General features: G+C 45.9%; 1 protein-coding gene across 1 annotated transcript in view; it reads left to right on the forward strand.

The window, feature by feature from the left end:
- The first annotated feature begins 2,796 nt into the window (after nt 1-2,796).
- Nucleotides 2,797-25,705, forward strand: part of Hira (histone cell cycle regulator-like protein) — a 257,277-nt gene continuing 234,368 nt past the window's right edge. Inside the window, exons 1-2 of the mRNA XM_068358689.1 lie at nt 2,797-2,954; nt 15,647-15,789. Of these exons, the coding sequence (XP_068214790.1) occupies nt 2,918-2,954; nt 15,647-15,789 (180 nt within the window). The 5' untranslated portion in view covers nt 2,797-2,917. The remainder of the gene's footprint in view (nt 2,955-15,646; nt 15,790-25,705) is intronic.

The following is a 25,705-nucleotide window of genomic DNA, read 5'->3' on the forward strand; positions in this document are numbered from 1 at the left end:
TATTTAACCTAGTCTAGTTATTTTATTACACAAAATTCACATTGAAAATTGAGACATATTAAGAACAGCAAAAGAGGTTAAACAAGCAAAAAACTAAATAAAAGAAATGTAAAATATCCGTGACTCGAGGTCCGTTGCGATTGCAAATGATTGTAATGGGGGAGACACGTGGTCTTTTGACACAAGACTACTAGTCTCTAAAGCAAAAAGTTATCCACAAACTCTGCACACCAAATCCTACGCACTCACCTGAAATATGTAAAAGCCAGTTAAACCTAAATCAAATAAAAATAAATCTAAGCTAATATAAAAGGGTAGAAAACTAAGTGGGCACGTGATTTACCCGCACTCCTTACTTGAAAGACAGCCCGTGTCCTTAAATGGCTGTTACAGCTTGTTGCTTGCACCTTTTGTCCTCTGGCCCACCGTGTGGTCTTCCTCGCTTCTTGGTAGGTCAGGTATCGCTGGCACAGTTCCAAGGAACGTCTTCCTTCCTCTCTCCAGCCGACAGGACACGAAGACTTCTATGTCCTCTGTTTGGTGGGAGTCGATAGGGGTGAGCCAGAGCAATGCATATTGCCTGTCAAGTCAGGGCGGCGATGCGTAAACGAATGGGGGTGACCTTCAAGTCATGTGGGCTCACCTAGGTTCAGCTTCTAAGTAGGTGAGGGTCATTGGGCATAGGATAACCCAGTTGAGGTGCTATATCGGGACTTTAGGCTAGGGCAATGTAGCGATGTAAAGAGTGAGTAGGAGGCAGGATTTTGTGCAAAATACGAAGAGAAATCTGGCAGCTCTAAGTGAATATGCATACATGATAAGCATACCTATTCTGACTTACTAAAAATTATTAATTTAAATGAGTAAGTAGCAAAGGGTTGGTGCGATGGGCATACATCTTAAAATTAATCAGACCCTGAATAGATACTAAAAGATAAAATAAGCTACTTATACGTCAGCAGTACTAACGTTAGATTCAAAACCGGTGAAATTATTTATGTAGACACACTTAGTTTAAGTAAAGGATTTTGTTGTGATTCTACGCTGTGACGTCACAAACATGTTGTACGGTATTGTCAACAAGTTAGATTCAGCGTAGTCTACCCGTAATTAGTAAAGAAAACGAAAAGTATGGGAACGAAAGTTTTAGGGGAAACAACAGACACCGAAGACGTCAGTCACACCCAGCTACGGGAAAGGGCAGGAAAATTCACACCCTTCCACAAAACGTACATAGAAAGGACAAAGCATTTCAGGCCTGCCTTACTGGACACCTGCCCCTATGTCTTCGTCAGACAGGAGGGTCACCGCCCCCTGCTCTCACGTCCTTACGAAAGGCTCTATTGCATGCTGGAGAGGACGAAGAAAACATTTAAAATCATGGTTCACGGATCAGAAGACTGGCTGACCGTGGATAGATTAAAGCCTACTTATACAGAAAGTGACATTGAGGTGCACGAGCAACAAGGGCGGCACCCACGAATGCCTCCCCAGAGCAAGCAAATAGAGGACGCAAGAAGCCCGACCAGACGCGGTTCAAAGAAACTACAACCAGCAGTCGAACCCCTTGGTTCTTCCCACAGCATCCTGCAACCGCGTATCGAGTGTAACGGCCCTCCAGCCTGACAAAGGGGTCGCCAGTAACCTCTGTCTCGCCATAGAGATTAAAATGCATATTTAGGTTGACCCATTTATGTCCTTTTCATACAATCATTAAAAAATTTACCTTTTGAATAAATGTCTTGGGGGTAGGGTGTAAGGACAACGTCCTACACTGCTTGTAATACTCTTTTGACCTTTGTACATATTCTGTGTAAGTACCCTGTAAATATTGTTTATGCATTTAGGCGCAGAATCCTCTGCCCTTCATTTTTCATGCATGACTCATTGTTATATGCCAAGTGTGGGCTTTTGTATTAACCACAAAGTCAATGTAAGAAAACGCAAATGCCCCGTATTTCTCACCTATTTGCGGTCGGACAGTCACCTGCCCAGCAGGTCACCACAAGTTCGTCCACACAGGTCAATATATTCGACCCGCCCCCTCTCAAAGTTAAACTCAAACACAATACATTTACATTCTCTTGCGGGCTGCCAACGCAAGAGCCCGTGCCTTGCATAAGACAAAACAATCTAAACACACACACACATCGACTCGTCTTGGAAATAAATCAGGTTAGGTAATCTTAAAGCAAGAACCAAAGCATCACTCGACTATGGTCTGTCCCTGGTACCTCACACCCTCCTTAATCTCTCTCTCTCTCTCTCTCTCTCTCTCTCTCTCTCTCTCTCTCTCTCTCTCTCTCTCTCAATCCTCATGAATGATTGAAGCATACGCGGAATTATGATAAATTATCGAAGCTTAATTTTAATGTCAGAAAATGTGTTTAGCCTACGCCCACATCAGTCATTTTGAAATTATACCCTCTGGTGTGTAAAAAATAAAAAAAATCCCATAAACAATCTCAAATAGGTATTTAAGCTTTTCACATAAGATTCAGCAAAATATTTTCTTGAAAAGTTTTAAGCAAAATTAATTAATCATTTAAAACTTAAAAAAAAAAAGGTTGGTATTACTATCTATCTATGAAGAATAGCAACATAGATATACCAATCTTTTTATTTTAAAGAATATACAGCACCATTTAGTTAAACATATACAATTCACTAACAAAATATTGTTCGATTTTTTTAATAGCTACAAATTTAAGTATTCAATGCCATTTTTTAAATTTAGGACTTGCTACTACGGTACGTACTCTGCAAGACCTCTATTTAAAAAATGAGCAGACTTGGCAACGCTGCTTATTTGTAAACAAAAATGGCGTTCGTGTGTTTGGCGGATTTTGAATGACCGTGAATTTTGTTGGGAGTTAAAGAGATCGGGCATTCCTGTTGGTTGTGATTTGTTAATATCATGCAGCTGCTGAAGCCAGAATGGGTTAATCACGATGGTAAGATTGTCACACTGTATTTTCTGGAATTAACGAATGCGGTCGGCCTACTCTGAAAGGGTTGTCGGCATTATGGTACGGATTTTTTGACTGCTTTGCTCAAGTACGCTTGATTAATAAGTTATATGTTATTCTTTATATGGGGAGAAGGTACAACAATATGGTATTTTAAGCTTGTATGAAAGGTCGTTTTGTATGGATGCTAAGGTTTTTTGGAGGGACGTTTCAGAGTTCAGACTTTTGCTAAGTTGAACCAATGCCTAGGCTTGGCCGTGTATCTTTTCCGTAATATTTTCGTTTTAAAATGGAGGAATATTGCTTCTAAGCTCGATGTGTATTTAGTTTTATCACTAATATTTAGACACTACTTTATGAGGTTAGAGGATATGATATCCTACTTTAGAATAGCTATGCAAGGGGGTTCACCTCCCCCTTAATGGGGAAGGATAAGCTGGCCCAGCATGAGTCAGGGAGTTAGGAAGTACGTAGAGGTTTGGGTAATGTGAGGTTTCAGGAGGGGTGTATGTATGATTACGGCTAACTTAGAATACAGCAGCGTAAGGAGGGTCGCAGGGGTGCGGGGAAGTTTTGGTTAGTTGATATCCATTTTTAATCCACAAGGGAGGAAATGGCCGCTGATATACAAAGGCTCCTTTCAGGACTTACTAGTGCTGGTCTGTACGTTAAGATTTGGAGTACTTAGAGGTTTCACAAGATAGTAGGTGGACTGCCGCAGAAGTTACCTTACACGTCTACAGAAGACAAGCTTGGATGATAAGGATTGCCATAAAGAAAAACTAATGGAAGGTTTGTAGATTGGCAGGAACTGGTCTGCTCAGGCTTAGATAGTGGTGAAATTGTATCCCATTCTACTAAATGAAAGATATATTGTAATCCAAGGTGTCCCCCACCTATCCATACTTACATTAGCTAGTCTTTGCTAGGTTGAGTAGAACTCTTCTGTGACCCCAATTAACTTTTACTAGGACTAGTTAAGTGTGTGTGTCTGCCATTTAACAAATCCGAACACAAAATGATGCAAATATTGGCTTCTCCTACCCAACCATCTCCACTCCTGGTAAGGTAACACTAAATTATATTTAGTAAATCACTAAACTAGCTTTATTTTGCCGTAATTCAGACAAAGATAAACGGCATTTTCCCCATAAAAATCAATCTGACAAGTAATAAGAAAGTGTATATGTCCTAATATATTACATTCACCCAAAACATTTGAAAATATACAAAGTATGGATCAGTCCAATATTTCACTATTAATGACTGCCATCTTCCTGGCTGTTCAGTTCACAAAAGAGAATCTGTAATCAAGGTCATGAGATGCAGCCAGTGAAAAGTTGATAGTATACAGTTGCGTTGGGTGTGTAGACAATGCCGTTGTGCACATGCCATGGGTTTAGTAGCAATATGCGCACAATTCAATCTTCAGTATTAATGTTCATTGTAACACAAGCAACAGATTTCCATTTCATACATAAATGACATTCTTGAATCTGATTGTACCACAGAATTCAGGTTTAATGTTTACAGATAGGACACATTGGATGCCCTCCGTCGCGTTGAACCTTCAGGTTCTCGCAATTTGGAACCTTCGGGTTCCAGTTGCGTTGAGCCCCCGGTCTCTTGCAACGATGTTTACGCTGAGACTTGGGCTCTTGTGCCATCCGTCACATTGAACCTTCGGGTTCTCGTGACAGGGAGGTTTTGGTCTCCCGTTGCGCAGTTTCCTTGGTATCGTTGAGCCCTCGGGCTCTCGTACCTCTTGTCACTTTGAGCCTTCAGACTCTCATAACAGGGAAACTAAAGTTTCCCGTTGTGTTGACCCCTTGGGGTCTTGCAACCCTGGTTTTGCTAAGCCTGCAGGGTCTCGTTCCGGACACTACGCTAAACCTTCAGGTTTTCGTAGCAGGGAGACCAGCTTCCCGTGGCGTTGATCTTCGTGGTTCACTCGTCCTTGGTTACATTGAGCCTATAAGCTCTCATGATCCTCATTATTATTATTATCAAATGCTAAGCTACAACCCTAGTTGGAAAAGCAGGATGCTATAAGCCCAGGGGCTCCAACAGGGAAAATAGCCCAGTGAGGAAAGGAAATAAGGAAAAATAAAATATCTTAAGAATAGTAACAACATTAAAATGAATATTTCCTATATAAAAATGTCATGATAACGACCCCATGATCCTCATGTGATAAAACAAAGTTTAGCAGACTCCATGAGCAATAACAATCAAGGGAACTGTTGATCATCTTAACCACTTATGGATTTAACTTGTAACTCCTCCAGCAATGGTGCTTTTTATATCCAGCTTTCTACAACATTCCGTATACCCGTGGAATCATTCGCATGAATTCGTTAATTGTGAATTACCCTCATCAATTCTTGCATTAAACTCTGGTTCTACATCTATAGAATAATCGATATTCAACGTACACATCAAACGCCATCTCCAACCACTCAAAACTGCATTCACTCTAGATAGGAGTTTCCTGTTACAAAACCCATTTCTTCATCACCCTAAGCCCAAGCCTTTCAGGTCCTTAACATAAAAGTTTTTAACTGAAAGCTGCTGTTCCTATTATCAGCTGAAAACAATTTTCCTTCACTGTCAATTATCTATAGTCAATATTTTCCTCAGTTTCTTCATCTTCTCCCTTTTCTTACTCCTACGCATTATTCGCCTTTATACCACGCAACTACATAGAAAAATAATTCTCCATTATACAAACTCACACAGCTTTCTTTTACCTTTCCCTAAAGAATACTATCTATACTTTTTATTATTTCTTCATTAACTATCTACTTCTTTCAATTCTCTTTCCTTTATATTATTATTATTATTATTACTATCCAAGCTACAACCCTAATTGGAAAAGCAAGACGCTACAAGCCCAGGGGCTCCAACAGGGAAAAATAGCCCAGTGAGGAAAGGAAATAAGGAAATAAATAACTGAAGAGAACAAATTAACAATAAATCATTCTAAAAAAGTAATGTCAAAAGAGATATATCATATATAAACTATTAACAACGTCAACAACAAAAATGTCTTATATAAACTATAAAAAGACTCATGTCCGTCTGGTCAACAAAAAAGCATTTGCTCCAACTTTGAACTTTTGAAGTTCTACTGATTCAACAACCCGATTAGGAAGATCATTCCACAACTTGGTAACAGCTGGAATAAAACTTCTAGAGTACTGCGTAGTATTGAGTCTTATGATGGAGAAGGCCTGGCTATTAGAATTAACTGCCTGCCTAGTATTACAAACAGGATAGAATTGTCCAGGGAGATCTGAATGTAAAGGATGGTCAGAGTTATGAAAAATCTTATGCAACATGCATAATGAACTAATTGATCGACGGTGCCAGAGATTAATATCTAGATCAGGAATAAGAAATTTAATAGACCGTAAGTTTCTGTCCAACAAATTAAGATGAGAATCAGCAGCTGAAGACCAGACAGGAGAACAATACTCAAAACAAGGTAGAATAAAAGAATTAAAACACTTCTTCAGAATAGATTGATCACCGAATATCTTAAAAGACTTTCTCAATAAGCCAATTTTTTGTGCAATTGAAGAAGACACAGACCTTATATGTTTCTCAAAAGTAAATTTGCTGTCAAGAATCACGCCTAAAATTTTGAAAGAGTCATACAAATTTAAAGAAACATTATCAATACTGAGATCCGGATGTTGAGGAGCCACCGTCCTTGACCTACTTACAATCATACTTTGAGTTTTGTTAGGATTCAACTTCATACCCCATAATTTGCACCATGCACTAATTTTAGCTAAATCTCTATTAAGGGATTCACCAACCCCAGATCTACATTCAGGTGATGGAATTGATGCAAAGAGAGTAGCATCATCTGCATATGCAACAAGCTTATTTTCTAGGCCAAACCACATGTCATGTGTATATAGTATGAAAAGTAATGGGCCAAGAACACTACCCTGTGGAACACCGGATATCACATTCCTATACTCACTATGGTGCCCATCAACAACAACTCTTTGAGATCTACTGTCTCTCATGACAAAGTGTTTTGACTCTTGTCACGTTGAGCCTTTGGGCTCTCATGACTGGCGTTATGCTGAGGCTTCGGGCTCTCGTAGCTCCGCTGGATCTTCGGGTCCTTGCTGCCCGTATCCTTTGGGTACATGCAGCACGTTTCCTGAAGGTTTTCATCCTCCTTCAGGATTCAGTGACGCAGTTCCTCCGGGTTCTTGGCACTACAATCCCCGTGGGTCACGCTCCACGCTAACTCCTTCCCCTGGGTTTCGTCCTCTTTCTCCAGCTCGGTCACTTGCTGCATCGCGCGGCAGACCAGTGTCGCATGTTGTGGCAGCATAACACGACAGATAGTTCTCCCAATTTTCCTTCCTCGTGGAACACGTCTAGCCTCGCTCCGGTGGTTTCTTCATCATGGACGAAATTCCCTCAGCGTTTCTGGCTGCAGAAGGTTTCGCTCCCCAGGGTAAACCTCCTGTTAGGAGAGATTTCCACCAATCTCTCTAGTTTCATGGGCTTCCACCAACCCAGAGACAGCCATCCCTCACTCGACAGCGCCCAGACCTTCTCCCCAAGGGGAGGCCTGTGCCTGTCCTTGTCTACAGGTAAGAGGGCTAAAATTCCTGTAGAGTCCTCAAAGCCCAGAGATCCGTGCCATACCAAGGACCTCCCTCCCAGCTTATCGGGACCCTGCGGCACCCATTGCCGCGAGCATTATTTAACATGATGAGGCAAGCCATGACGGGGGTTACCCCCCATTCCTAGTCCGTAGGAGGCACTCTTGGGATTCCTTTGTTGCCGCCTCTCCTCCATCCAACCCTAGCTAGGGAGGAGTTCTGAGGGTTCCATCCTGGTGCTTCTCCCTCGCAAAGAGAAGCCCATCCCTCCTCGCAAGAGGGCACGGGAAGAGAATGATCCAGAACTACAGGGCAGCCACCTGCAGTTCAAAATACCACAGGCCAAACCAAAAGGGTAGAGTAAGAGGATACATCCTTCTCCCCCCAAGGAAGATAGGGCAATTTCCTACTGGGACTCATTCTGTCCCTCTTCGGTTGAGACACTTTACTACCTTAAACGTACAGCAGCAACTCGGCCCCGACTAATATATTTATTTGTTAGTTCGGTTAGAACTAAAAGGAGGATTACTAAAGATTCCGTTTCAGCTTGGATTTGCAAGGTCATTGACCGGGATCTAATTCCGAAACATCTACTTAAACAGCCACATGCCAACATATTCCACAAATCCGTAGCTTCACTACGACTTCACGCCTGGAGACTAATCAGCATCTCCTCTCTCAGAGAGGATTTTAGCAACAAGTTGCAATCAGGATGTCTGGACACCTGCAAAAGTCATCAGCAGCAGTCTACCAGGCAAAATGGAAGGTCTTTTGTGGTTGGTGTTGTGGAAGGGATATCTCTCTTCTCGATGCCAGTATACAGCAATAGCGGAGTTCCTCGTATATTTGCGGGAAGAAATGCTCTTGTCAATCTCAGCGGTGAAAGGCTATCGCTCTGCCTTAAGCCTCGCCTTTAGACTGAACGGAATGGACATTTCTTCATCACTAGAACTTTCCTTACTCATACTGAGTCTGAAGTGAGACCTCCCCCATGGAACGTGGTTTGAGTTCTCAGGTCTCTTAAGAGACCTCCCTATAAACCATTACGCCAGGCAACAGATCGCCATCTAACTTGGAAGTCGGTATTCCTGCTAGCTTTGACTTTGGCCAACTGAGTCAGTGAACTACATGGTCTCTCATACGACATCGCCCAAACGTTCAGCTTTATCCCTAAGTTTATTGCCAAGACTCAGAACTCAGGAGTACCGGATCCGTGATTCGACTCCTTCCGGATTTCGAGTCTTTGTTCTGTAACAGATGACCCTGATCATCTCTTAAGCGGGGTTTACACGGCCGAGCAGCTCGTCGATCCGGTTGTCGAACCTACTTGTAGAACGGCTCGAAGAGCTTTCAGACAGTACATCGAGCCTCAGTGTGCCTCGTGCTAAAACAACGTCAACATGTCTCTCGACCAGGACCATTTGATAGCCATTGCTTTAGCAGTGGCACTAAGAAGGAAAAAAAAAAAAGATCAAAAGAGAGAAATTTTCATATACCAACTTGCTTGTTGCTTTAAAATTAGAGCCTGATGACTGGCGCAATTATTTGCGTATGGATGAAGACAGGTACATTGATCTACCGAATCGTGTCAGCCCTTTCATTACTATGAGGAAGGCCATAACTCCACATGAAAGACTTGAGTGTCCGCTATTCCCTTGTTTCTGGCTACTTTATTGGAATAGTCTTTTGATTTAACTTTCCATAAAGCTGGATGAGCTCGATATGCATGTATGAAATCAAGTACGCCTTCCTTCTCATTCTTACTTTCATTAATGGCAGCAATTATGCATTTCTTTAATGATGTTTCCTCTAGCAGGTTTGAATAACAACTGAGGTTCGATGCTCGACACCCGTTCACACCGTTCGTCAAACAATGTAGCTCCGCCCACAAAAGTCAAGATGAGCCTGACTTTCATCGAGCCGCTCGACGAGCGCGCTCGACAACCAAATAGCCCGTTTACACGCTCGAACATCAATTCAAACACAGGGTTGTCGAGCCAGGCTCGACGAGCTGCTCGCCCGTGTAAACCCCGCTTTACTCTGCCCAGGGAGGAGTTTTAGGCTGTACCTTAAGAGAACAGCCGCAGCCCGTCCTCGTGTACCTGCACTCTTAGTCAGCACAGGAAGGACCAAGAGGAGAGTCACCAAGAACACAATCTCAGCATGGATTCGTAAGGTCATAGATCATGCACTGAATCCAGACCCTCCTCCTTCACGTCGCCCCAGAGCTCATGATGTTGGGCGTAGCTATGTCCCTGGCATTCAAGAGGAACTTTTCAGTGACAGGTTCTTCAGGCTGGGGTGTGGAAACGGCATACTACATTCACATCCCACTACCTGCAAGACGTGACCCACAGGAGACTCGATACGTTTTCTATCAGTCCTGTGGTGGCTGCACAACAGCTAGTATAATACCTCAAGCTCCTTATTGGACAAGTAGCAGGTGGTTGAGGGCACTGTTACCCGGTTTTAGTCTGCATGAATGAAAAGGTTTGACTGGCTCTTATTCTTTTCTTCATCCTTCCCTCTCTTGGGGAAAGCAGCATCCTGGGTTCTCTGCACAAACTGACCTCAAACCACTGCAGGTAAACCATGCTCCTTTGTGTACCTAGTATTAAACTAATACTGTTGCGTCCCCATACCCTGGCGAGGTGGTATTGGAAAAATCTTGGTTACAACAGTTTTTCCTACTAAAGACTCGGAATAAATTTAGCTGGACGGTCACACTTATATATATATCAACACACAGCTTGTGTAGGCAGCGGACCTTTTGTAGCAAGGTTTTAGCGAGGCGCAGGGTCCCTTTATTTTTTAGTACTAACATACTCAGATAAAGGAGCCCCCGGTGTGGCGGGATGTCACAAGAACAAACCCCACACCCTTGAATCACTCTGACAAATTTCTCTTCAATACAAACTTTCCCCTTATATTCCATAACCAAAAAATAATCACAACTTAGTACTACAATCTTAACAAACATTCTCATTTATACCAACAGTCTTTCTCACCACAAATTTATACCAACAGTCTTTCTCACCACAAACAATCGATACACTCTCTCTCTCTCTCTCTCTCTCTCTCTCTCTCTCTCTCTCTCTCTCTCTCTCTCTCTCTCTCTCTCTCTCTCAGGATTTGGCAAAAAAAAAAAAAAAATAAAAGTTAATCCTCCACACCGGGTAAAGCCAGATTGGCATGGACGTCCACCCTTCCTAATGGGTGAGTCACCCTTAAATAAATGGCATAGGCTTGTATTTCAGTTACGGAACAAATGACAAATTCGTAGATAATTTGTATTTTTCCTAACGATGGAAACTTTAGCTATTTATTCAAACTTGCCCGCCAGCCCTATCCCCCATGAAGCAAAGTGAGCTAAATCACCGGTGTGTGAGTGGGAGCGGTAGCAAGCTACCCCCCATACCCCCGCTGAATAGCGGTATGGGTAGTTAACCCTCTCTAAATTTTAATGGCTTGTCATTTCAGCTACGCAGAAAGTAATACCCCTAAATAAATAACTAGGGTTTGTATCGTTAGGAAAAATACAAGTTATCTACGAATTTGTCATATTGGCTGGGTTGCCACTCTCCTATTTGTATTCCAGTTACGGAACAAATGACAAATTCGTAGATAATTTGTATTTTTCCTAATGATACAAACCTTAGCTATTTATTTAGGGGTATTACTTTCTGCGTAGTTGAAATGCTGGTGACTGGGCAACCAGCTGTTGAGGTACCATCTGTTAAGTGGTTGGCGGTTGAGCAACCACTTGGGGCACCGCGGTCATGGTGACTGTGGGATGATGTTGTCTGGCAGGCCGAGAGGGCAATCTAGGTCTCTTAGTCTTCTTAGGCTAGGGACCCTCGTCTGGAGAAGACTTCCTCTTAGCTGACATGCCCCACTTCTGGAGAAGGTTTCTATTCTCCGTGGCGGCCTTGTCAACTACCTCCTTGACCGCTTCACTTGGGAAGAGGTCCTTACCCCAGATATTGGAAGCTATTAGCTTCCTGGGTTCGTGTTTTACCGCTGCTGAAGCAAACATGAACTCTCTATGTGCCCTTTTGGCTTTAATAAAGCTGTACAGATCCTTTACCAAGGTAGCCATGTGCATCTTGGCCATGACCATGTTCATATCCGGGGTGCTCTTTAGGCCTGCAATCATCTCTAAACAATTCTGTAGAGATAGAGATGCCGCTAGTCTTTCCTTTGTTTCTTGCTCCCTACGCAAGAGAAAGTCAGACAGCTTTGGGAGATTTTCGTTGAACTGATGTCCAGCGATATCTGCCTCCAACTTCCCAACCGAGAAGGTAAGGTGGACTTCCTTCCAATCCTTATCCTCCATGGGCAGGGCTAATGACAAAGGTCTACACTCATCCAGTGTAGGACAAGGTTTGCCTGCCTTTATTGCCTTAACAACAGCTTTAAGAGCCTTTGATGTAAATGGGAAGGCTATTGAAGCTGGAGCAAGAAAAGTAGGCTGTTTCTTGCTGAGGGCCGACACTTTAGAAGTAGTGTACAGGTAGCCCACTGCTTCAGGCTGCTTGACAAAAGAGCCTGTGCCTTGTCATGGTCGAATACTATGACCTCCTTGGTTCCGTCTCTTCCTGCAACGCTGGTTCCAGCTTCAGACGAATGAAGCAGTCTAGGTAAGCATTGAAGCTTGGCCAGAACTGAACGTCTTCAATAGGGACGGCTCCCAACTTCTTTGAAATAAAAAGTTTGCTGTTAGTGATTGGCATGTACTCCGCATACCTCCAAGGATTAGTTTCGGAGCAGGTTGGGAGGTCTTGAACTCTGAGTCTCTTGTGAGACCCAAGGGAGGCAGAGAGTCAAGCGATTTGCCTTTCGAGTTTCGCCTCCCTTTCTTCGCCTTGTTTGCGAATGCTCTCCATCAGCACCGTAAAATTGGCCAGTGCCTGTCTCATGTCATCTAATGGAGGGGCAGAAGATGTTGAAGGTAACGGTTCCAGAGCCGGCACCGATGGAAGGGACTCCGAATCGACTTCTTCAGGACTCAATGTAGACTCCTCCTCGTGACCTTCCTTGAGAAAATCCTTCTCGGTGTCCGAGGACACTTCAGACATCCTCTCCTCTTGATGGATGTCCATGCCTTGTAATGCGTCGCTGACTTCCGTTTCAACGGCATTCTGGATGCATGGAATCTCAGGTCGTGTCTGGGGTATGACAGCTTCCATACCCGCTTTAGGGAACAGCAAGTTGCGCATCCTTTCGTTAGGAAGGTACGGTCCCATCAAGTTCTTCTGGAACCCACGTACCCATCTACACAGCTTTTCTCGTGCTGCATCCCTTGACTCCGCTGACCTGGGGTCATCAAAAGCCTCGGTAACCAAGGCCCGACATATGTTGCAGCCTTGGGGGTCCCAGTACCGTAGAGCTTGTTTAGTAGTGGTGCAGGGGGCATGAGCTCTGCATTCTTTATGGCTGCAGAAGTCCTTACTCCTGACATTGCAGAAGATGACTTCCCACTTCACTTGGTCCTCCTGTAAAGAGAGGAAATTTAAATGAGTATGCGGTAGTTTATCTCACCTGATAAACAATTATGTAAAATATTACTATTAATATTTTAACCATTATAGCTTAGAATAGTCGAGCTAAAAAGGAACTAGGAAAGACACATACTTGTGTTTCCTGTCCAGCCAATTGCTGTGACCTCCCCCAAAATTAAAGCCATAGAGTTTTCTTATTTAGGAAACCCAAGGAAGGGTTCTAACCCCTAGGGGTAGATAAGTGTAACTTAACACCGACCCTTCTTAAGGTTTTAATATTGTGGGATAAATTGTTGAACGATTAGCTATCAGTGTGTTGAAAAATCTTTTCTTTCAATATATGACTGGTCTCAACAATAGACTGTGCAAGGATACATAGGGTATGTTGGAAAATAACTACTGTATAATATATACTATAGTTATCTGTCTGCAGTATGATCTATACTGCAAATATACTAGCTACTGTATAATCATATACTGTAGTTCAACCGGCATGTCGCCGGCTAGGCTAGCACCTGGCGGCATGATCCAGCCAGCGTGGGGAAGTACCTAACGGCACCAGCCCAGCCGGCGAAAGCATGGAGTGAAGGGTTACCTTATTAGATGTTTGTTAACAATAATTAAGGGTCTAAGTACTTAATCTTACTGCCTTCCTCCAGAATAAGGGTTCAAATGGAAGGGGAGAATGTATCATTCAGGCTTCCATCCAACCACAAAAACCGTTGCCGGCCACTGCCGGCTCCGGGGATGTGGATGGCAGTCTAAGAGAGGACTGAAGAACACTCGACAGAACAGGGGTCTACCACCGGCAGCCGTCACAGCCGGCACAACCTTTCCCGGAGCCTTGCGTCCATAAGGGAAAGACTGAGTGACTATACAGCTGCTTATGTAGGAGCCCGGCCAGCCCCACAACCTACCCGGCAAGCAGTGATATTGTAGGACGGCGGCCACAGGGTTGCGATGGCTAGGTCATCACTAAAGGACAGAGAGGGGCAGGGAAAAGGTCCTGTATCAAGTGTGGAAGAAGGCGGCAAGGTTGCCGCCACTACCACACAAGGGAGAAACTCTGTTTCAGTATCGGCGGCAGAAGAATATCTATTCTTCAGCCTAGGGTCTGCCAAAACGGTGTTATTCTGCCGCCACCTCCCAACAGGGGAGAAACATCGTTTCAGTATCGGCGCCCTCCTAGGCGGCAGAAGAATATCTATTCTTCAGCCTAGCGTCTGCCGAAACAGGACTAGTCTTCTAGACCGCAGGGGAGAAGGTGGCGGCATCATACAACCACTTCAAGTGCGACCTAGGGAGGCATAGCCTCCTATGCCGGCAGCTGAAAGCCAGCAGGGGAGTGACTACTCAACCTGCTGCTCGGCCGCCAGCAAAAAGAGTGAATACACAGGTTCTGTCGAAAAACCAAAGCCGGCTATCCGCCGGCAAGGGTAAGAGACAGAAAACACTAGCCTAGTCAAGCCTGAGTGTCTACTCTATGGCTGGACCAAGATAGGGTTGTCGCCTATGGCGGCACTCAGAGGGAAGAGGGATTACCTTTAAATCTCCACAGGAGACGAGTATCGAGTCATATAATAATTCTAGGAGATATCTATCCCCGCATGAATTGATAAAACGATACACGAGGGTAAACCGGGAACATGTATGAAAGTATACTGAAGCGCATAGGCTAGTTAGCCTAGCGCAAGGCGAGATTTCGGTTACCTAAATCGCCGAAACTCTAACGTATACAACTGATACTGTATATGGAAGAGGAAATATATGCAAAATTATGTATATCTTTACAAGTATAATTGTGCCTAAATATATTCAGATTTTATTAATGCTATTACAACTAGGAATGTCGTTCTATATCATGTATGAAAGTACACTGAGGCGCGTAGGTTAGGAAGCCTAGCGCGGGCGAGGTTCGGTTACCTAAATCGCCGAAACTCTAATGAAAACAATTGAGATAATATATAACTTCGTAGTAAATCTTAATTGAATAACTTTATAAATATTCATGCTAATACAACCGGGAGTGTCGTTCAGCTAACTAAATAACACATGCGTTATGAACGACAGCGCCCATGGCGCCTCCGGTGATCGGCGAAGCTCCGAACATTTAAAATTACTCTAATTTCTCTGTGAAGCAGGAGCTAAAATTTATACACTGTAAAGAATAAATACTGTGTGTGTATGGGGCTGGATACCCCTAATCACCCCCTACCCAGTGTCTGGGTAGAATTGCCACCTCGCACCAAAACTTTAATTGGCTACCTTCCAGCTTTGCCGAAAGAATATCCATAATAAATTACTCCAGGTTTATATTAGTAAGGGAAAAATACAAATTATCTATGAGTTTGTCCTTTCAGAGAAAAACGGTAATACTGTATATATATAACAAAAAATTTGAATGTATATTCTTGGCCATCAGGCGTTATGCTTACTAAGTTTGTGTTAAAAAGATCCAAGAAATAGTTGATTTTCATTGAAATGTATTCTTTGATTTACCATTGTTGATACTGTACTGTTTTCTTTTTTACTCCTCTAAAAGGTGATAAGGCCATCTTTAGTGTAGATCTGCATCCAGATGGCTCAAGATTTGCAACAGGAGGACAAGGACAAGACTCCTCAGGTCGAGTTGTGATTTGGAACCTGAAGCCTGTTCTTTATGAAAAGTTTGAAGAAGATGATAAGGTAATAATACTTCAGTTGAGTTTTGTCCTGAGAGTATCAAATACAATGGGTGGGGAGAATAGTTTGTGAAATCAATAGTGATTGGTTCAGATACAGGTTTGGGAAGAGAAGCTACTCCGATTATTTGTTAACTCTTAAAAAGAGGATTCCTTTGACACACTGAAATTTAAAATTTTCCCTGTTATACATTTGAGTTTATTTGCAATACTTTGTCAAGGAAGATATATGTAGCCTAAAACTAGTTAAATTGGGGGTTTGTTCCAACACAGAATACTTACCTCGAACTACTTTCTTAGGAGTATCTGGGATCTCCTCCCAACCGACCAGAGTTTTGTGTAGTTTACCCTAGTCCCGTTTTCTATGAGGGGTAACCTCAGGTGGAGTGGAACATGCCCTGAGGCTATCCCCCAGGTCAGAGAGCATGCTTGCTCAGGTCTTGATCTCCAGTAAGTTCTCTGGTCGCGTCATGATAACATCTCGACGCTCTCTCCTTACCCAGTGCGACCCTGTGTCCCCGACCCCCCTTTTGTGTCTTTCACGGTCCCCACGTGGACCCATTGTTATTATTATTATTTTTTCAATATTAAACTTAGCCGGTGATTATATAAGCTGCAACTCTGTTGCTCGACAGAAAACTCTACGTTCAAAATACGCCAGCGATCGCTATGCAGGTAGGGGGTGTACATCAACAGCGCCATCTGTCGAGCAGGTACTCAGTACTCAATGTAAACACAGAACCAATTTTCTCTCTGTCGTGCCACCGGCAAGACCTACTAAATTCGCTATTGCTTACTGGATTGGTTTTCACATATTTTGGTGAAGTACACATTTCTAGTTTTGAGCTTTCGCTATGCAGGTGTTTTATCTTCATCTCAAAACTTTAACTCGTTTTGGATAGATTTAATTATGGTGACAAGGAGAGTATGGACTCTCTTTCACTTTTAAATGGCCGACCCTTCCCTTAGACGGAAGTGTGTTTAGGTTTTTAGTAATTTTGCTTAACACGTTATAGATCTATATATTTTATATCTCTCCGCCTTTATTAGGCCTCTTCGATTAACTTTCCATTTATTATAAACATATAAAAATAAATTTTTATGCTTTGTTTATATGCGACCTTTCCTGATAGTAGGCGGTCCTAACTTGGAACCGAAGTTAATCAACGTTGAGCCTGTTATATCGTATTTAGCCTTTAAAGAATTTAAAACTTTTTAAATTTAATGTTTTATGAAAGATTTTCTTTGATAGTCTTCGTACTGTTTTCAAAGATGAACTAACGTTTAGTTTTTTAGACTACGCAGTTGTTGACGTTCAGGACGTTCAACATGCGCTCTATCGTTACGATAGAGAGAGAGTGTATCACGGTTTCACTTTGCAGTAAGAGTAAATCGATTCTGACGTTTTGTTCATTCTTTCTTAGCTTAAATGTTTTAAATTCTAAATTAAAGGAACTTTTTATTTGGAAAACCTTTCAGTTTTTTCCTTTAGTCAAATAACATGTTTTTTTTGACGATATATAATTGGGCTCTTCTCTTAGGTGCGAAATCAAGAGAGAGATAGAGACGGAGATAGAGAGAGGAGAGAAAACGTTCCGTTCAAGCGGGTAACGTTGTTCTCGTGTTACTCTCGTCCCTAGTCTCTGTACGGGGAGGAAGGTAAAACGTTTCTAGGGTTTTATTCTTGTCCCCAGGCTATGTGCGGTGAGAGATTGTAAACGTAGTTTATTTGAACTAGTGTTTAGTCTCTTTCCCAGCCACTAAATTTTTTATCTTTATATATGTTTTCTGTTTTTTGCTAGTATTAATGAGCTGCATTATACGACTGATTTCGCAATTACTACCTTTTAATGAAGGGTAGAATTGCGTGTTTCAGGTAGAAATCAGTAAAAGTTTCGATTTCAGTGAAATAAGTGCAAAACAGAAAATCGATAAAGTGATATGCGCAAAGTGTTACAGTGTTGCGTCCGAGGGTTCGTCTGTTCGTGCCTGTCGTTCACCTAGTCCGGGACCTCTTGCAAGCTCCCAAGCCCAGGGGAGAAGTAATGTCGAACGACTTATGGGTTCGAGAGGCCTTGATCATCGAACAGACGTTTTTCCCTCCGTGGTTTCGGGCGTATCTACCCAAGATCGCCCCACCCACACAAAGACGAGAGAGCCCATTTATTTCTCGTCTGCGGAAGAGGTTTCTCGTAAGAAACCATGGACCAAGGTCTCGCGGCTTATTAAGCGCAAGTCGGTCCCTTCCGCGCAAGTCCAACGGCCCAGTTGTAGCCACTGGGTCAGTTCGGACTCGCTGCAGTCTTCCGACGACTGCTCACCTCCTAAGAGAGGCAAAGTGGTACCGCATCAGGCAGTCACACCGTCTGTTGCCGCACCTGCTCCTGTAGACCCTAAGTGGTCTTTGCTGCAGACCATGCAGTCTCAGTTAACGTCATTGATGCGGGACTTTCGTGCGGAGAAGGTTGACACTGCACCAACCTCTAGCCTACAACCAACCACGGTTGTGCGTCCTGTGGACGCTGAGGCGACCTTTTGCCGCACTCCAGCTGAGAGAGTCCCGCCACCCATGCGTTCCAGTGTACCCTGCCAGCCGCATGTTGACGTTCAGTAACGCACGGAACCTTCCGTTGACGTTCGCGAGGTACAACAACAGTCTAAGTTGTTTTGTTTTGACGCGGTGCGTCAACCTCCGCATTCTAGAGTTGTTTTGACTGCTCAGTCTAGACAGTCAAAGCAGTCTCGAGTGGACACTGTATGTCCTCACGCACCTGTTGTGGTTGACAGTTCAGTTGTTGACAGTTCACAGACTGTCAAGCAGTTACATGACGTTGCCTTCTGGTCTGCTACTAATGCACCAGTGAGAGACTCACTGAGGTAACCTAGCTTTTATCGGACAAGGTTCCTGTAGATGAGGAAGTTGCTGTTCTCCCTCCTACTGATATTCCCTTGAGGACTCTGTCATTTGGAGAGGAGCCTTAAGCTGCTTAGCCTCCTATGGACTTTAATTAAATCATGATGATTTTTTAAGGATCTTCGTCCGGATCTTGTAACTGCTGCTCCTCGTTCGCCTAAACGTCAGAACTTACACTAGGCCTAGCTACTTCGAAGCCGTTGTTTTTAAGCTAGTGCTCTCTCGCTCTCCTAGAGAGCGTTACGTTGGCTAGGCGACTGGTTTTTGCACCAGGAGGAGTTTTAGGGATACAGCCTTCGATTTCCCTTCTTTTAAACTGGCTTATAGAGCGAGAGTCTGATAGGACACGAGAGAAGTTCTCGGCTTGGGAGTTCATGCCTCTGCCCAGATAGACTTCTCAATTCTGGTAGACTCGCCCTGGCGCCTAGCCAGGAGACGCTCCAAGTTGTTTACAGGTCAACTTCTCAACTTTTGTCGAGCCTTTGAAGTTTTGCTGTACTATTATGTCACACATAACAAGGCTTTCAGGGATGGTAAATGGTTCCGCCTCAGTCGCTAACCCCGTCTGTTGCCACACCTGCTCCCGTAGACCCTAAATGGGCTTTGCTGCAAGACATGCAGTCCAAGCTTGCGTCCTTGATAGAGGACTTAAATGCGGAGAAGAACCTTCTGGCCAACAACCTTCCAACCGGTCGGTTGTGCGCCCTGTTGACGCTGAGGTAACCTACTCGCGTCTGCCAGTTGAGGTGGTTCCTCCTTCTGGCCAACAACCTTCCAACCGGTTGGTTGTGCGCCCTGTTGACGCTGAGGTAACCTACTCGCGTCTGCCAGTTGAGGTGGTTCCTCCTTCTGGCCAACAACCTTCCAACCGGTCGGTTGTGCGCCCTGTTGACGCTGAGGTAACCTACTCGCGTCTGCCAGTTGAGGTGGTTCCTCCACCGATGCGACCCAGTGTGGGTTGCCAGTCGCACGTTGACGTTAAGCGACGCTCGGAGGTGGTTGTTGACGTTCAGGACGTTCAACAACCAGCAGAGGTGACTTGTTGTGACGCAGTGCGTCAACCTCAGCAACCCGGTAGGGTGTTGACTGCACAACCCAGACAGTCTAGACAGTTTCGGGTTGACGCTGTACTTCTTCGCGCACCCATGGTTGTTGACAGTTCACAGACTGTGCAGCAGTTCCATGATATTGCGTCCGGCTCCGTCACGCATCCACCAGTGCGACCGGATTCAGCGAGTCAGACGTTGCCCACTCCGTTGCCGTTTCCTCATCAGTTTCGGATGAGGAACCCTCTGATGAGGACGTTGCTGAACAAGACGATCAGCCCCCAGCCCTGCTATCCATCCAGAAGATGCTGAAGAAGGAACGCTGCCCAGTCAGGCTGTGGATGAGTCTGGTAGGGACACTGTCATCCGTGGATCAATTTGTGTCACTAGGAAGACTACACCTCCGTCCTCTTCTATACCATCTAGCTTTTCACTGGAAAAAGGACAAGACGCTAGAAGCGGTCTCGATCCCGGTTTCCGGAAAGATAAAGTCTTGTCTGACTTGGTGAAAGGACTATATCAACCTTAGAGAGGGTCTTCCCCTGACTGTTCAGACTCCCAACCACGTTCTCTTCTCGGAAGCATCGGACGTAGGCTGGGGTGCGACATTAGACGGTCGGGAATGCTCGGGATTATGGAACTCGTGTCAAAGGACAATGCATTTCAACTGCAAGGAGCTACTGGCAGTACGTCTGACCTGGAAAAGCTTCAGGTCTCTCCTTCAAGGCAAAGTGGTGGAGGTGAACTCGGACAACACCACGGCTTTGGCGTACATCTCCAAGCAAGGAGGGACCTACTCTCTGACATTGTACGAGATCGCAAGGGACCTCCTCACCTGGTCAATAGGTCTAGACATATCACTAGTAACGAGGTTCATCCAAGGCAACTTGAATGTCATGGCAGATTGTCTCAGTCGGAAGGGACAAATAATTCCAACAGAATGGACCCTCCACAAGGATGTATGCAAGAGACTTTGGGCCACCTGGGGCCAGCCAACCATAGATCTCTTCGCAACCTCGATGACCAAGAGGCTCCCAATATTTTGCTCACCAATCCCGGACCCAGCAGCAGTTCATATAGATGCCTTTCTACTAGATTGGTCACATCTAGATCTATATGCATTCCCTCCGTTCAAGATTGTCAACAAGGTACTGCAGAAGTTCGCCTCTCACGAAGGGACAAGGTTGACGCTAGTTGCTTCCCTCTGGCCCGCGAGAGAATGGTTCACCGAGGTACTTCGATGGCTAGTAGACGTTCCCAGAACACTTCCCCTAAGGGTGGACCTTCTACGTCAGCCACGCGTAAAGAAGGTACACCAAGGCCTCCACACTCTTCGTCTGACTGCCTTCAGACTATCGAAAGACTCTCGAGAGCTAGAGGCTTTTCGAAGGAGGCAGCCAGAGCGATTGCTAGAGCAAGGAGAACATCCACCCTTAGAGTCTACCAATCGAAGTGGGAAATCTTCCGAAACTGGTGCAAGTCAGTATCCGTATCCTCAACCAGTACCTCTGTAACTCAAATAGCTGACTTCCTCTTATATCTGAGGAAAGAACGATCTCTTTCAGCTCCCACTATCAAGGGTTACAGAAGCATGTTGGCTTCAGTCTTCCGTCACAGAGGCTTAGATCTTTCCAACAATAAAGATCTACAGGACCTCCTTAAGTCTTTTGAGACCACGAAGGAGCGTCGTTTGGTTACACCTGGTTGGAATTTAGACGTGGTACTAAGATTCCTTATGTCAGACAGGTTCGAACCGCTACAATCAGCCTCCCTGAAAGATCTCACCTTAAAGACACTTTTCCTGGTATGCTTAGCCACAGCTAAAAGAGTCAGTGAGATTCATGCCTTCAGCAAGAACATCGGATTCTCTTCCGAAACGGCTACATGTTCTACAACTTGGTTTTCTAGCCAAAAACGAGCTGCCTTCTCGGCCTTGGCCAATATCGTTCGATATTCCAAACTTATCGTATGGTTGGAAATGAACTAGAAAGAGTCTTATGTCCTGTAAGAGCTCTTAAGTTCTATTTAAAACGAACTAAACCTTTACGAGGCCCGTCTGAAGCTTTATGGTGTTCAGTTAAGAAACCATCTTTGCCTATGTCAAAGAATGCTTTATCCTATTTTATCAGACTGTTTATACGAGAAGCTCATTCCCATCTGAATGAGGAAGACCAAGCTTTGCTGAAGGTAAGGACACACGAAGTTAGAGCTGTCGCAACTTCCGTGGCCTTTAAACAAAATAGATCTCTGCAAAGTATAATCGACGCAACCTATTGGAAAAGCAAGTCAGTGTTCGCGTCTTTTTATCTTAAGAATGTCCAGTCTCTTTACGAGAACTGCTACACTCTGGGACCATTCGTAGCAACGAGTGCAGTAGTGGGTGAGGGCTCAACCACTACAATTCCCTAATTCCATAACCTTTTTAATCTTTCTCTTGAAATGTTTTATTATTGTTTTTTGGGTTGTCCGGAAGGCTAAGAAGCCTTTCGCATCCTACTTGATTTGGCGGGTGGTCAAAGTCATTTCTTGAGAAGCGCCTAGATTAGAGGTTTTGATGAGGTCCTGTTGTATGGGTTGCAACCCTTGATACTTCAGATCCTAGGGGTCGCTCAGCATCCTAAGAGGATCGCGAGGCTCCGTAAGGAAGACGTACTTAAAAAGGCAGAGTAATTGTTCAAGTCGACTTCCTTACCAGGTACTTATTTATTTTATGTTTGTTATTTTGAATAACTGCTAAAATGAAATGCAAAATACTTAGCTCATAATAATGTAAACAAGTAATGCTGGTCTCTACCCACCCCCCTGGGTGTGAATCAGCTTATATAATCACCGGCTAAGTTTAATATTGAAAAATGTTATTTTTATTAATAAAATAAATTTTTGAATATACTTACCCGGTGATTATATATTAAAGGACCCTCCCTTCCTCCCCAATAGAGACCCAGTGGACCGAGGAGAAAATTGGTTCTGTGTTTACATTGAGTACTGAGTACCTGCTCGACAGATGGCGCTGTTGATGTACACCCCCTACCTGCATAGCGATCGCTGGCGTATTTTGAACGTAGAGTTTTCTGTCGAGCAACAGAGTTGCAGCTTATATAATCACCGGTAAGTATATTCAAAAATTTATTTTATTAATAAAAATAACATATTACTATCCTAGCTACAGCCCTTTTTGGAAAAGCTAGATGCTTTAAGCCCAGGGGCTCCAATAAGGAAAAATAGCCCAGTGAGGAAATGGAATAAGGAAATAAATAGCTGAAGAGAACAAATTAACAATAAATCATCCTTCCTACCCTTATCGTCTGTGTTACGTCGTGTAGGGGCAGCTTATGTTCTCCTACAGCCACGTGTCCGGAGTGCGAGTCCTGGAACGTGGGGCAGTGGGTGCGCTTCGGCACCAAGAAGAAGAATGCGTCCAAGAGGTCTCATAGGATGACGAGCCTCTCCTCTTAATTCTCCCGATGCCTCGTTGAATGGAGCTTCTTTATACAGCCATCTTCCCCTACCCAGAGTAGGGGACGAGGTAAGTCAGTTGTGGGGAAGTGGCCATTGCTCTTCCCCAGGAGTCGGAGTGGGTGCGGTATAGCACCAAGAAGAAGTAGGCGACGAAGAGGTCGCCTAAGAAGACAAGCGCCCTTTCCCCCCTTGCTTCGCCGGGCGTCTCGTCTGACAGAGCTTCCCTACCACCCTCCCCTACCCAGAGTAGGGGACGAGGTAAGTCCGTTGTGGGGAAGAGGGCCGCGGCCCTTCCCCAAGAGTCTGATCTTCAGGATAGTGGGGTTGTGGCGTCGTTCCAGACGAGTGAGGGGCTTGAGGGAGGGGCGGGAGTGTGTTGGGAGACGGAGTCTTGGTGCAAGCAGGCCACGTCTCCTCTGATGACCCCATGTGGGGAAAAATGTCCCTAATTCTTCTCCAGCCTCTTTGGCGTGTTTTTCAGTCACTTCTGCAGCTGAGGACGTCGCCGAGAAAGAGCCTCCCAAGATGGGGCGCTGGGGAAGCTCAGCAGCGGCACCCGACGGAGGGACTCGTCATGGCAGGTTCCAGTCGACAGGCGTAAGTCCGCGAAGGGTCCGGCTCCATCCGCACAGCGGAGAGAGTCGCCCCTTCGGTCTGGCAGTCGAGTCCTGACCTCCAAAGGCCACCTAGCTCGGCACGAGCGCAGTGGACCCAGGACGGAGGCCCCCGTTCCGACGGTGATGCCCGCCCTTCGATGTGAACCCCGGCAACCCTACAGCAGGCTCTGGCAGACCGGCATAAGTCCTCCAAAGGCCACCTAGCTCGGCACGAGCGCAGTGGACCCAGGACGGAGGCCCCCGTTCCGACGGTGATGCCCGCCCTTCGACGTGAACCCCGGCAACCCTACAGCAGGCTCTGGCAGACCGGCATAAGTCCGCGAGGGTTCCGACTCCTTCCGCCCATCGGAGAGTCGCCCCTTCGGTTTGCCAGCCGTGTCCCAGCCTCCAAGACTTCGACAGCCAGGTCTCGGTCGACAGGCATAAGCCCGCGAAGGTTCCGACTTCTCCCGCCCAGCGGAGAGAGTCGCCCCTTCGGACTGGCAGCCTTGTCCCGGCCTCCGGTCCTTCGATGGCCAGCCCTGAACGGAGGAACCAACCAGCCAGCACGGGGAAGCCCATGGCTCCATGGGTATCCGCAGGAGCTCCATCCTTCCAGCGGAGGTAGCCGCTGGATCGACCCGACAGCATGGCATCCATACCCGGTACCACGACTGCTCCTTCTGGCTTCGTGGTCAACCGCTGGTATGCCAGGGTACTCACACCCCACGGATTCCCCGGGAGGGGGTAGACCCATGACGGCTACCTCCGTCCCAGTGGCTTCATCCGGGATGGAGATAGCCGCTCCATCGTCCTGGCCAGCCCCATCCAAGCATTGGAGGTGGCCACTGACACACCCATGATGGCTCCCTCCGCCCCGGCGGCTCCATCCGTGATGGAGCCAGCCATGCTATCGTCCTGGTCAGCCCCATCCAAGCATTGGAGGTGGCCGCTGACACACCCGTGACGGCTACCTCCATCCCGGCGGCTCCATCCGTGATGGAGCCAGCCGTGCCATCGTCCTGGCCAGCCCCATCCAAGCATCGGAGGCGGCCGCTGACATGGCAGGGTACTTAAACCCCACGGAGCTCCCCGGGAGGGGGGAGACCCATGACGGGTACTTCCGTCCCAGTGGCTTCATCCGTGATGGAGATACTGTAGCCGCTCCATCGTCCCGGCCAGCCCCATCCAAGCATGGGAGGTGGCCGCTGACACACCCATGACGGATACCTCCGTTCCGGCGGCTCCATCCGTGAGGGGGCCAGCCGTGCCATTGTCCCGGCCAGCCCCATCCAAGCATCAGAAGAGGCCGCTGACATGTCCGGGTACTTAAACCCCACGGATTTCCCCGGGAGGGGGTAGGCCCATGACGGCCCCATCCGTGACGAAGGCAGAGTGGTTTTTCCCCGAGCGGGTCGAACGGGGCTATTGCCTCTCCAGTGCCTGCCTCAGTGGCCGACGGAGAGGGAGCCCCTCACCTTTTCCCAGTGCCTCTTCGGCTCCGTCCGCCCTTCGGATGTAGAAGTTGGCACACGTAATCTTTCCCTTGCCTTGCCCCCCGTGGGGGAGCTTCGACTCCTCAGTTAACCTTCAGACCCTCCTGCTCAGACTCCAGGAGAGGGCGTTCAGGCCGCGGCTCTCGAAGGAGTTAGGAGGGGAGGCCCCCCTACTCCTGCTGGCGCCTCAGGTGGGGGGATGCCTCAAACGATATTGGCAAGCATGGCGGGACCACGGAGCGGATCCGGGGACCGTAGCAGTACTAAAGGAGGGGTACAAGCTTCCCTTCCTAGCGGACCTCCACCTCGGATCCCAGATCAACAGGGGGAGTGGTTGGCATCCAGAGACCCCTGGAGAGTAGCAATATTGCAGGAAGAAGGCTCGGCAATGCTGGCGAAAGGGGCAGTA

Source organism: Palaemon carinicauda, chromosome 35 (assembly GCF_036898095.1).
Source record: "Palaemon carinicauda isolate YSFRI2023 chromosome 35, ASM3689809v2, whole genome shotgun sequence".
Lineage (NCBI taxonomy): Eukaryota > Metazoa > Arthropoda > Malacostraca > Decapoda > Palaemonidae > Palaemon > Palaemon carinicauda.